This window comes from Pyrus communis, chromosome 4 (assembly GCF_041283825.1).
Source record: "Pyrus communis isolate YQ-2024b chromosome 4, ASM4128382v1, whole genome shotgun sequence".
Lineage (NCBI taxonomy): Eukaryota > Viridiplantae > Streptophyta > Magnoliopsida > Rosales > Rosaceae > Pyrus > Pyrus communis.
The window spans coordinates 5,255,590-5,268,373 of NC_142568.1; the positions used below are offsets into that span (position 1 = coordinate 5,255,590).

Consider the following 12,784-nt stretch of genomic DNA (forward strand, 5'->3'; position numbering starts at 1 on the left):
TCCCTCCATTTGGTTTCTTATATTTACACTTTAATCACCGAATTTTCAGTTTTTAACTTTCTAAGCAAAAAGATTTAAAGAAGAGATGAAATGGTAGGATGATTAGCAACCTTTGGAGCTGGAAGCGAAGTCGAGATTCTCTGAAAATAGTGGCCTGTAGCCTCCTCTCTGGTGCTTGGGAGTCAATTTCAACTTATCTTCCAAAGGAAGCGAAAAGAAGTTGCTGCTCTGATCGAACATTTCTGCAAACAGCTCTTCCTCGACGCCATGATTCACCAGGTAGAAGAAACCACACTCCATGCATGCCTGTGTAAATACAGCTATGCAATAGTTATAGGGACATACAGAGAGAGAGAGAGAGAGTGAGAGAGAGAGAGAGAGTGAGAACCTGACGGATTGAATTGGCGGAGGAGATCGAATCCGATGAGGACAAGTCTATGATCGGCAGGTTCACCGCCTCCGTCGTCATCCGCTTCCTTACTTTTTAGGCCTCCTGCTTTTCAAAACTCAGTCGACACTCGACCCTAACGATATTTTGACACATGTTTCAAATTATCTATATCTAAAACTCGGTGGAAAAGCACTGTTCACGAGCTTAAATGCCCCTTGGTGTCTTATTAATTTCATGTTGTCTTACATACTTAGTACAATGAACTGATTGAAATGCCCCTCATATTAGTCTTTACAGTGTCCTTTTTTCCATTTCGTGCGCGGTTGGCCTCCACTGTTCATCATGCGAGAGGGGCCACTGTTCACCAGCAGTGAACTTCCCAAGCTACACTCCCATTCCTTTTTTACCTCCCTGCTGCAAGAAAATGACCACCTTGCCCTAATTGTTACCCTTGTTTTCTTCGGGGTTCTTCCGCTCTTTGGCCACATGTTGATCATCTTGTGTATCTTGTTTTCTCATTCTGACCCCCTCTTCGATTCCAGTGTTTTTTCCTTACCTAAGCCCACATGTGGCAGCAATGGTACATGCATTTCCACCAAAAAATAATTAAAAAATCTTACTGATCCACACCTGGCAGCATGATGCATGCCTATCACCAGAAAAAAATAATTAAAAAAACCAAAAATCTTAACATGCATGCCTATCACCAGAAAATAATAATTAAAAAACATAACATCATGGCGTCTGAAACAGCTCCCAATCACTGTTCATCACGTCTTTCCTTCCTTCCGCACATCGTTCCTCGCAATACTTCCAATTTTTGCCCACGCGTCGTCCATTATTTTGCCACGCGTCAATCATCGTGAATAGGTTCTCTTCAATTGCATCTCTTCAAATCTCCTTCAGTTTCCAAAATCTCCTTGACTTCCCTTTTATATATATATATATATATATATATGGGAATTTTAGATTTTGTGGGAATTATATATATATATATATTTTTTTTTTAGATTTTGGTGTCTTTTAGGGTTTTATTCCGGAGCTTACAAGTTATTTTTGGATCAGGTAGATACTTTATCTCTTTTTTGTTAAATTTATTTTTTATTTGTGTTTTTTGATTGTTTGTGGTTCAATTTTCCCCTGAAAATTTAAAAAGAGAGGAATGGTCATGATTAATTTTTGGATTTTGCCTTGGTTGTTTCCGTTTTTGCTTCAGATGAACAATTTTTTTTTTTTTTTTTTTTTTTGTGTTTTAATTAAAAGGCCAAAATTTTGTCAAGAATAGATATGGATGGACATGATTACTTTTTGGGTTTACTTTGCCTGTTTGGGTTTTTAGTGTGGGTGAACAAATTATTATTATTGTTTTTCGGTTAAAAGCCCAAAGATTAGTGAGAGATGCATATGCCTAGAAGAGTAGTCGGTGCAGTATCCTTGTCAGTGTGGTAGAAGGTGTGCTAGGTTCATTTCATAGCTTGAGGACCATAGCTTTACATGTTATTCAAAAAGGTCAAAAAGGGGGATGATTTGAACAGTATAAATACACGAAAAAGGAGATCATTTTTAATTTAGAAGTTTAGTGGTGCTTGCATTCAATCTGTTTTCAAAAATATTGTTTTGTGAAGTGATGAGGCAATCGGATTTCTGGGGTTGATGAAATTGTTTGGTGTGATGCTCTTTCTTTGTTTGTATTAATTGAGTTTATAATGTATTTTAAAACCTGAATTATAGATTTGTTTTCCGTATTGAATCTCAAATTATCAATGTATAGATACAAAAAATGATTTCAGCGTGTATTTTTTTGAGTTTATAATGGTATAATAATTTGTATAAAAAAAATACGAATGACAAATTGTGACACAATTATGTTTGGCAAGATAAAATTTCTATGTCAAATGGTGAAGTATCACGACTTGGTTTCCAGTTTTAATGTTCTTTTTATGTGATGTCTTTGCTTTCATAAATTGATACTTTATTGCTGATACAACTAATTTGGTTTTGCAGACCATAATTTTTAAGCAACAAAATTGAGCTGGAAATTAAATTGAGGTATGAATGCTTCCACGTATTCAGGTTATTCAATTGATCTTTTCCTTTGCTGGATTTTATTTTTGAATGTTGTTTGATAAAACTAATTTGGTTTTGTAGATTAACATTTTTAAGCGAGAAAATCAAGTTGGAAATTCAATTGAAATTACTCTAATTACGCTAAGGAAATTCAAATTGAATGCAAAGATCTATCCATCACATGTTGTTGGCGGAATAATTTCTCTCCTCATACAACTCCAATACCACATGTATGTGGTGACATACGCACTTTTACCTACGAATTAAAAAGTACACAAAAGCAAGGTCAGTGACTCCAGAAATACGTATGTGTGACTACTGAGTTCGAATTTGAGTTCAAGGTTTCAAATCTTTGCTAGCTCTCTATTAAACCAACCCATTGAGTTCATTTCTTTGTTAAATTCTCATATTTCATTCTTATAGTCATTTTTTTGTAAACAGTAATGCTAAGGAGACCGTCTATTTAAACAATACCGAATGCTCATCTGCTGATGCATTGGTATTAGCATCTATTAAACTAGAGATAATACACATCAAGGACAAACTAAACATTATTTCTTCTGTCAAGTGAGCATTTATCATTCTGATAAAACAAACGTATTTAATGTTAAACTAGAGCTCCAAAATGTTGAAACTACAAGGCCTTTTTTGCCTCAATCTCTCAGCAATCAAACTACTTCAACAAGGATTCAAAAATCTCCCCACTCCTGCACAATTCGTAGCCGCTAAAAAACCACAACTTCATCTCTGATCAACTTAGATGCACACAATTGCAGGAAGGAAGAGGAAATGGCCCCTCGAATTAGACAATCCGATTAAATGCATCTTAGCCGCACGGCACAGCTATAAAACAGTTTTGTCTACACTGTAGTTACTTGCCCTCCGAAGGGAACCCCTTCAACTCAACCGGCACGTACAAGAAAGCCGCTCTTGTTTCTCTATATCCCTTCAAGGTTACCTCCTACCCAGACCATACTGAGGAAGGACCATGGCTGGACAAGAGTTCATTTTAAGTTAAAAGAAAAAGTGCATGTGGAATATCTTCATCGCTTGGAAAATCTTGTTCTTCGTAATGCCCTCGCAATAGAAGCACGATGAGTGATCCCAATGGCTTTCTGTGGACTCTGCTCCTCTTCCTCGTCACTAGCTTCGTCAGACCTCCATCTCGGTCCATTGTTTAAGTTTTCGTCCTCAATCACATGACTCTTTTCTCCATATCTGAAGATTAGAAAAATAATTTGTATTAAATGGAGATTAACAAAACATTCTCCACCGGTGGTTAACCACACAGGCAACAAAGCAAGAAAAGCAACTTTAATGGGGCAAGAGGTGCAAAAATCGTTGAATTCTCACCTCAAAGAAATGTCCATTGGGTCATCCTTGGAAGCCATATTCCAAGTTCTATTGTCCCTATCTCGTTGGAACCCCTTACTGTTCACACTCCGACGCAGGTCTGTTGCGGAATCTTTAAACAGGCCACGGTTGCTGCTGGGTGTAGTTACTGGATTAGAATCAGCGCTGTAAAAGTTCGAAGGACTTGAATTTTGGAATGGGTTGAACCTCTTGTTCCGTTCCGTTTCTGGTGACATTCTAGCATACTGATTGTCTTGGAGACGGCTATTTGAAAGTACTCTTGATGAACTCTTTTTCCTGTCCTTGACGGATGAGGGGGGAGTAGCCCAATGAATTCCAGGAGTTGATGCATCTTCAAAGTTGAAAGCCTTGTTTATGCTATCATCAGGCTTCCATTGTGTTTCAGAATTGCTAAGTAACTTCTCATGAAGAATTGAACCATTGTTACCAAGTTCAGAGCGATAACTGTCAACCAACCCAACTCTTTTTTTTGGTGTTTCAGATATTGACGGTTTCCAGGAAGGATTCACACAATCCGACCATAAACCAAGAGAAGAATCAATGGTTGAAGGAATCAGCATACTAATTGATTGTGACTTTTGCACTTCAGGAAGTGATGCTGCTGCCATTTCAACTTCACTAGAGGTGGTAACAGCTACCTCAGGAAACTTGCCCGACTTTATTTCTTGTCGTTGGACTTCTGGTAGAAACTCCATGCATTTATCCTGTCCATCAAAAGCAAAGCATTACAAAAGAAAAACAAGGAGAGCACCATGCACCCACAAATAGAACTCCACCATGCTTCAAGCAATGGAAACACGTTTTCCCTAGAAAGACAATCAGTATCAACACAAATGCAGAAATGTTTAACCACAAAAAGACTAGTAGGCTTCTGATTGTCATATAGCAACATTGGCTCAAATAAACTACTTTTGTTTAGCTCGATCATACATTGCATTACAAGATACCGCTAAGTATCAAAATAAGAATATACGCAAAGGAATTCACAAAACTGATGACCATATACTCCACCAATTAGGGTACACTCAGAGACCAAAATGTCCTCATACAGTCTTAACACTTAAACCACTTACGATTAATCCAGCTCTCCATCCGCTCATAGATCTCATTCGAGATAAAACTTCTTCACTGACAGGCTTCTTTGAAATGAACTCCTCCTCCAGGTTTTTAAGTATTTGATCAACTTGGTAAGCTTCAGAGTACCGGTACCGCTTAGAAGGGGGGAAAATGGGCAACTTATGTCAGCACATCTGATCACAAAGCTTGCTTTTTCAACAGAATTAAGTACTGACATATAGCTTGGATAAATAAGTAAATAAAATAATCTACAAACTAATAATATAAGAAGGGTGCTGATTTTCACATGCCCTTTTTAGCCTCTCACACACCCCTCTTTATTTCAGGCAATCGAGTTGAATAAATCATACAAAAACAATGAACATGATCAATCAGGGGTGTGTTAGAGAAGAAAAGGGTGTGTGTTTATCATTTCCCTATAAGAAAACCAGATGAATACTTTCGAAAATAGTAAGTGAGACTCCTGCTAAAATGCCACATAGCTAATAAAAAAGGCCTGTGATCCCTTCATTCGCAGGTCATCTTCAACTCTCACGTCATCACAGGCCCCCCAGAGGAAATAAGCTACTAATCTCAAGCTTTGGATGCATTATGAGCTACAGAACTACCAACAAATTCATGATGATTTCCCTCAAGATGCACATGAACATAGCAATAGCAAGATGCTTACCACAACTACTCCAATTTGAACCGAAGTCAACAATAAACATAGACGATAATTACCTGAATGTAGAATACGACAAGAAGGCTTCCAATAGTTGAGGAAGGATAATCAATGGTATAGTCTAACAGGCACTTGTGGAGATGTTTCTCTTCATCAGAGTTCCAAGGCAACTCTATCACTCGGTCTAGCATGCTCCGTCGTATACAGAGGACACAAATTTCAGTGACCAATATCTCCACCCAGTCTTCCCAACTCCTATATTTGCTTTTTGAATCATCAGTTGCATCCCCCAATTCTCCAAGCTTCAACGTCTTCTCCTTGACCTTGGTACACAGCATTCTTTGATGTATAAATGCTTCGGTGAAAAGTCCACACTCTACCCTCACCCGAACTGCAGTAACAGCCTCAACAAGTGATATTGACGACTTTGATGTACCATCACGCCCGGACCACCGTAAAACCAAAAGAGCGGTATCAGGATTACCCCTTTCTAATAGTACTTGTGCAATCTTAGGATGAGTTGCTGGACCAGAGATCTCCGGAAGAAGGTGACAAGCTTCCTGAGAAATTTATTATGAAGAATAATTATTTAAAATGATATTTCGAGACTAAATAATCAAATACCAATATAACAAAATGCAAAACTAAATATTTCGTGGTTTTTCCCCAGTCAAGATGCAACTAGTTTCACATATAATCTACTACTATTTCAAAGTTTTCATATATTCTTGGATCATAAACATCTTACCATGAACCAATTCATCTAATTATCCTAACGACAAAATAAAAAAGTGGTTTACTTGGAACTTGAACAAGCAGCACAACAACAGCTATAGTCAAATAAATCCGTCTTTTTATTTTATTTTTAAACAAGTCGATTCATTTGACACAAAGCTTATTGAGATTCTCAGGTTGGAACCTGGCCTTCTAGAGTAGCAAGGACCGGAGAGAGCCCTTTTTTAAGAAGCCAGTCTTACCACAGACATGTGAACCATGCCTAAAATATAAATACAAATAGCATTAAGAACCTTGATACAATTGGTTAAACATGAAACTAACAGCACTAAATAAAAGAAAAATAGGCATTCAAACGCATTAACCATCTGAAAAAATTAAAATGAACTTGCCTGCAGAGCTTTATCTGTGTGATCATCCAAAAGATAAAAGATTAAGGATTCCAGTAGTAATTGCCTGGGTATGCCAAAAGTAGCTCCAAAATCGTCTAGAAGGTGTCTCCATTGCTCATCAGGCATTGTCCAATGCCGATCAAATAGGTAATATAGAAACTGTTATAAATAAAGGAAATACAGGTATCCCTGGAGGTAGGGGAGGCAGAATTTATGCCCAGTGCAGGATATGCAGAATTAAGAAATATCCAAAATTTAAAGAAAAAAAAAGGATACAATAGCTTGCTTCGCAACCACCAAATCTGAACTACCACATAGAAAAAGTATATCAACAGCAGCTCGAACATTTTCAAATGGATAGCATCCTGCAACCCCTCCTATCTTAGACCTGAGAACTGATGAAACTCCATCCTTCTGCAAAGATCCTAGTTTTAATCCCTCCACCAATTTCTCTGTATTTCCCTGCCCAACCTCCAGATTTACCAGGGCATCTTCAATAAATAGGGTACCTTCCTGTCCACTGGACTCTTCAGAGTTATTTACAGAATCAGGCCAAGAACGCTTAATTGCAGCAGATTTCCTTTCACGGACAAGAGAATGCCACGATGAGAAATCAGTATAACGAGGCCTCACTTTCTCAAGGAACTCATGTCTTACACACCATATCATAACCTCCATATGCTAAAATCAAAAACCAAATTTCAAAGAACAATTAGAAATTGTTTGCAGACACATAAAAAAAATTTGTTGGAAACCCAGTCACTTTGGAAATCCATAATTGAGAACAGTTCAGAAGAAACATGTAAAACTTGACTAAACTGATAAGGTAGTAGTGATATATTACAGGTAGTAATTTTGCTGCAAGAAAGTTTTAGGCACGAGTGAAAAGATGTACAAAGGAAACAGTTAATGTTCCATGAAATAAAGTCCAAAAGAATGTCACTTCTTGTGTTTCCAAAGCTTCAGAATTTCAGGCCTTAAAATAGTAGGTAAATAAATTATTAGTTCTTTGAGAGTTTAAATAAGTAGAGAATACAAACTATTAGTTCTTTAGAGAACTAAAGCATGTATAATATGTTATCAGTCACAGAAAATATTCACAGATAAAAATCAGGCAACACTATCATGACAAACCAAAAATTAAACCATCATAGCAACAACCTGCTTTGTCTTTAATATGCTCTCTTGAAGCTGGTGAAAGTCATGAAGCTGAGCTGAAAAAGACCCTTTCAAAGATGAATCCAAAACTTCAATCACACTGGATATGCCAGCCAACTGTACTGAGAACTTAAGAAGTAAACTCAACATAGACTTCATCGGTTCCGCTTCAAGATTATCTTAGGATGGTAGATTAGGAAATAAAAATTATTCAAATAATGCAAAGTACAAATGAACAGAAAATAACTACGGGATTTATATTTGAAAATATCTGATAAGGAAAAAAGGATACAAATGCCTTGAAGTTCTGTGATGATGTTCTGGAATGTGCGCTTGCACCAATCCTTCACAACCACTTCATCCAACAAAAAAGCAATAACGGGATCACTGGATACTGCACTTTCATCCAAACAAACATCTGTAACATCTGTTTATTCTATGTCACAGAAAACATGAAATGATCAACATAAATATGAACAATTAACAGAAGTTGCAGTTAAGTTTCAAGAAAGACAAAAGGTCCTATAACGCACGAATAGCACTATCAAGAGGACATTAATCCTAGTTATCTGTTTAGCAGTTGATTCAAATTACTCCCTAGAATAATGAGTTTTTACCCCGAGGAACAAGAATTTTTATCTTTTTTTACGTACTCCCCTTTCCATATAATTGGAAGATATTAAAAGTTGTGGTCATTTTCTAAAACTGAACTCTCTATCACGTGAACAAATAATACAAAAAAAAAAAAAACAAAAGGGTAAAGAATCAAAAGATCATTAAAGGATACAGTGGCATATCAAAGAAACTAAGTTATTCTCCAGGGCAACATCAAATAAAGAATAAAGGCGTTGGACATCAGCAGATATTTGCTCCTCCCCATCTTCTTTCTCTTGAAATCTCTTATCACATCTTTTGGGTATAAGATGAGCTTCTAGACACTGATCATAAAGGCGTCGGCATAATTTTGCGCCATTCTTTGGTATTTGAATTCTACAAATGGGACACACATCACAGCGCTGGCTACACTCTGCACATAATGAAGCATGTCCACATGAGATGAGCACATCCTTTACTTGTCGTCCACAACTCCTCAAGTCTCGTGTTGCCCGACAGCACTCAACTTTAGATTCATTGCATAAGTCAATTAGATCAATCGATGCCAACTGTTCCAATGCTTCCTGAAATTAAAATTATAAAGCAAAATACAAATGACTTCTGATCTTCTTTAACTACAAAGTACTACATATAACTCCAGATATTACAGATCGTTCGATAAGGTGAATATTAAGAATAACCAAACCTAATAAACCAAATATTTGTCTGAAATTGAAGTAAATAAGTGCTTTAAACATAACACCTTTACTTCACCTCCCAATTTTGTGCTAAGTTGCTAGCCTAAAACCGAACATTTCCGGTACACCACGCCTTAATACACTTCTCCACACACTCTCTTTTAACATTTCTAAAACCCTATATCCTAACTTTGAATGCACAAGTTCATATGATTCAACTACATGCATCAGGGTGTACCTTTCAAAACAACTTTCCCATTGCACTCAGTAGTAAAACAATATAAACAATAATTCCCAAAATCTGCCTACCCAAACTCCCTGTACAATTCACAAATAAAATTCTCCAAAACCCACCAAACGTCACCGTAATAGCCCTATACAAATACCTCTACGGACGGATTTTGAACAAAAACGCAGACAACGGGAACCAAACCGTGGCTATAGAGACAGCTAGGGTTTTAGGCAGTATCTATTTTAAAGGACGGAAAAGATAAATACATAAAGATGAACCTGAACAGCTCGACTATTGTAGTTAGGTTGCAGAGCATGAGAACCCGATCTTGTGGCTGGGCCGCCATTGACGGAGCTCGAAGGTCCAGTTGGTCCATTTAATCTCCTATCCATTTCTCCGAGAGTGCGAGAGGTGATTCCCCACGAAACGCTGGAGAGATGAATTGCTGAAGTGAGGTTGAAGCTGGTGGGTTTTAGGGAAGCTTCAGAGGTGGGGGGGAGAGAGTAGGAGAAGGGGAGAGAGCGACGGATTTTTGGGAAAAGGATAAAAAAATTGGGAACAAGAGAAAAATTGACCCAAAGTAGGCCCACAAATCCTAGCCCAACTCAATGCTAGTTGGACCCAACCCCCAACCTCATTCACCAGATTCGCCTGCATAAGATTATCTTCAAAAGAGATGTCAAATTTTGAACATAAAATTTAAACTTGACAGCCTATGTAGCATTTTGACTTTTTTTAATGTTTCACTCTCCACCCGATATGTCAAGTTAAATTATTATTTTATTACTTTATTTTCTTTTCTTATTTTCTGTTTTATATTTTAAATCTTACATATATAAATAATTCATGATAAAAAAAAAAATCATATTAATTGCATTGAAACCCAGCAAAATTTTTACATTATAATTCATGATAAAAATTCTTAATAATTCATTGCGGCAAATAACCCAACAAAATAGTTCACTGTATGAAGTTTTGAAAGCACCGTATGTTAAATTGAAAGGAATATCGTTGATTAAATTGGAAGAGGCAGTATACAAACAGAAAGAGGCATGAGTTGATTAAATTGAAAGGAATTGTGTACTTAAAAAAAATAAAAAATTAACGCAGCATACAAACAGATTGCACCGTTCACCAATAACATTTATTATAATAAATGACTAAACTATTAAAAATTAATAAAAGACATTTAATAATTAATTAAAAAATATTTGACAGCAACCCTTTGCTGTCATTCCATGCATGCCACATAGGATTTGACATTTCAGTTGAAAACAATTAGTAGCTGTCTTTTTTTACTGTTATAGTTTATGTGGACATTTTCTTCTTTGGAGATGTTCCAAGCAGAACATATATGCTTTGGTCAATTGACTATGTTCAAGTTTATATACTTTTCCTTTCTTTTCAAAACCAATGTCGTGTGTGCAAGAGGTTTATATCTCAAATGCTTAAACATTTGTATTTGATTACTCTTACTCATATGATTTAAAAGCATTTTTACGAAGCGTTTGTTTGCCCTCACTAAAGTTCAATGGATTGGACATGACTAAGGGTTAACCAATCTCGTGTTTGTTCCCCGTAGGAATTAAAGTTCCTAAACCCTAATGAGACTAGCTCTCAGCCTCTTACTCGCCTCGACTAAAGCAAAGGCTAGCTGGTCTTAGCAAAACCCCTAAACAACCATGAGATTGCTAATCCCGTCTCCAAACCTATGTACGACGTCTACATGCTGCAAGTCTGTAAGCATGCTTCTGGGTAACTCCGTTTGCCAACCCCATGCCCATATCTGAAACCCAACGCCACCCACAGCCTAAACCTCAACACCGAAATTCGAAAAAAAAATGCAAATCGATAACAGCAACAATCCCAATAGAAAAATTTGTCCTATTCCCAAAAGTTCCCAAAAAGTTTTCCCTTTTTCTCATAAAATTCTAGAGAGAAATGGATAGAGAAGGGGAGAGAATAGCTTTGGCTGAAGAGAGATGGAGAGACGGAGAGGGAGGAGAGAGAGAGTAGCTTTGGGGACAATTTTGCAGGAAAAATGGCTTTGAAGGATGTCGTTTTGCAGGAAAAAGATGGGAGGAGATAATGGGAGCCAGAACCAAAGAGGAAGAAAATGAAAGAATTCTCCAGAGTGAGGTTGAATGTTCTAGTTGTTAATTATTCTTTTTTTAATAAAATATTATTAGATGTGTATTAAATAATATAATATTGCAGTTGTTAATTATTCTTTTTTTAATCCAATACTACACTAAATGTTTTACTAAGTTAGTCTACATTAGTCTATTATAAGCAAGTTTAACTTGAAACTAGTTTAGTCCGATGCAACAAACGCATTCTTAAAATCCTTTTAATAGGCTGAAGGGATTGGACCTTAAGGATAACAGTGGATTGGCAGGGATTGGCTAGGCTAGGCTTTGAATCCAGTCCATTGTTTGGTGTTCGAGATGATAGGTATCATCATTTCACCACCCCTACTCCCTTGCCCATCAGTGATTGTTGGTTGCCTCTTCAACCAAATTTTATTCTTGTTCGTGTCATTTGGCTAGTCCCCTCCATAATCCTATCATCTCTTTCTATTCTCATTTCTTCATTCTTTCACGTACAGTTGTATTTGTAGAAACTCCACCATTTTGGCATACTCCTCATATTTTTTCTCTTCCTTAACTCTGCCTCTTATAAGTCTTGCATTACAGTCGTCTCCATTGCGTAAGTCAATTATTTTCAGGCCATTTCTTTCCTTTGGCCTTGCAGATGGCCTTGGTACTGATTGGTTTGGCAGAAGGTTTATCTTTGTATCGATTCAAAACAATGTGCCATTCACGAGGGGCCAATTGAATTGACGAAAGGTCGTATTTGTCTTTGTTTGGTGGATCTTTGAACTTCTTAGAATGCTTGGGACTAAAGAATCTCACCTCAACCCGGAGATTAGTACCACTTTTATGATACCTAGCTGCTTTTATCAAAGACCCGTGTCGCATGTTGACAACATAACTACACTAGTAGGTGAGATTCTTTTTGTTATTTGACCTCTTTCAATTTTACCATCATTTATCTTTCTTCCTTTGATGGAGAAAAATTTGACAACTTATATATGTGTCGTCTTTCAATTGGCTTGCAAGGAGCTCTTCTGCTCATGTTTGTTTCTTTTTTTGCATAATTTTAAGCCAGTCTCACGTTGTTTAAGGCTTGGGTTAGGGCCACTTTGCCTCATAATTCAATTGATTAGGCTAAATTCTTGGGCTAAAAGGGCCTAGTTTTATTTCGGGAAATTCGCCACTTTAAACATGTTTTGACGATTGGTTGTACTATTGATCACACTTTTACAAAATTACCCTTTTGAACAATTTTGCTATGAAAGTCGAAACGGATCTTCATTAATCAGAACCCATCCAAAAACGC

The 12,784-nt window shown here is 36.9% G+C and overlaps 1 protein-coding gene across 2 annotated transcripts; it reads right to left on the bottom strand.

The window, feature by feature from the left end:
• Positions 1–2,991: 2,991 nt before the first annotated feature.
• Positions 2,992–9,956, bottom strand: LOC137723512 (E3 ubiquitin-protein ligase HOS1). 2 transcript variants are annotated; one of them, XM_068462711.2, is made up of 10 exons: positions 9,661–9,956; positions 8,646–9,036; positions 8,151–8,285; positions 7,862–8,037; positions 6,977–7,381; positions 6,701–6,859; positions 5,633–6,133; positions 4,906–5,043; positions 3,812–4,536; positions 2,992–3,676 (listed from the first exon to the last, which is right to left on the bottom strand). In XM_068462711.2, exons 1-10 carry the CDS (start codon positions 9,772–9,774, stop codon positions 3,502–3,504), a joined length of 2,919 nt encoding a protein of 972 aa, XP_068318812.2. In that variant the 5' UTR covers positions 9,775–9,956; the 3' UTR covers positions 2,992–3,501. The 2 variants fall into 2 exon arrangements, with proteins under 2 accessions (XP_068318812.2, XP_088548521.1); XM_088692395.1 differs by having other exon boundaries at positions 5,633–6,129; positions 6,697–6,859; positions 9,661–9,904.
• Positions 9,957–12,784: the final 2,828 nt, after the last annotated feature.

Bases quoted from the DNA above. Each gene is read 5' to 3' on its own strand.
- LOC137723512 (XM_068462711.2), bottom strand. From the start codon at position 9,774: ATGGATAGGAGATTAAATGGACCAACTGGACCTTCGAGCTCCGTCAAT. The intron at 7,382-7,861 runs GTTGTTGCTATG...TTTTGATTTTAG, and splicing joins GCATATTAAAGACAAAGCAG to CATATGGAGGTTATGATATG. The intron at 4,537-4,905 runs GTAAGTGGTTTA...TTTGATGGACAG, and splicing joins GATGGAGAGCTGGATTAATC to GATAAATGCATGGAGTTTCT.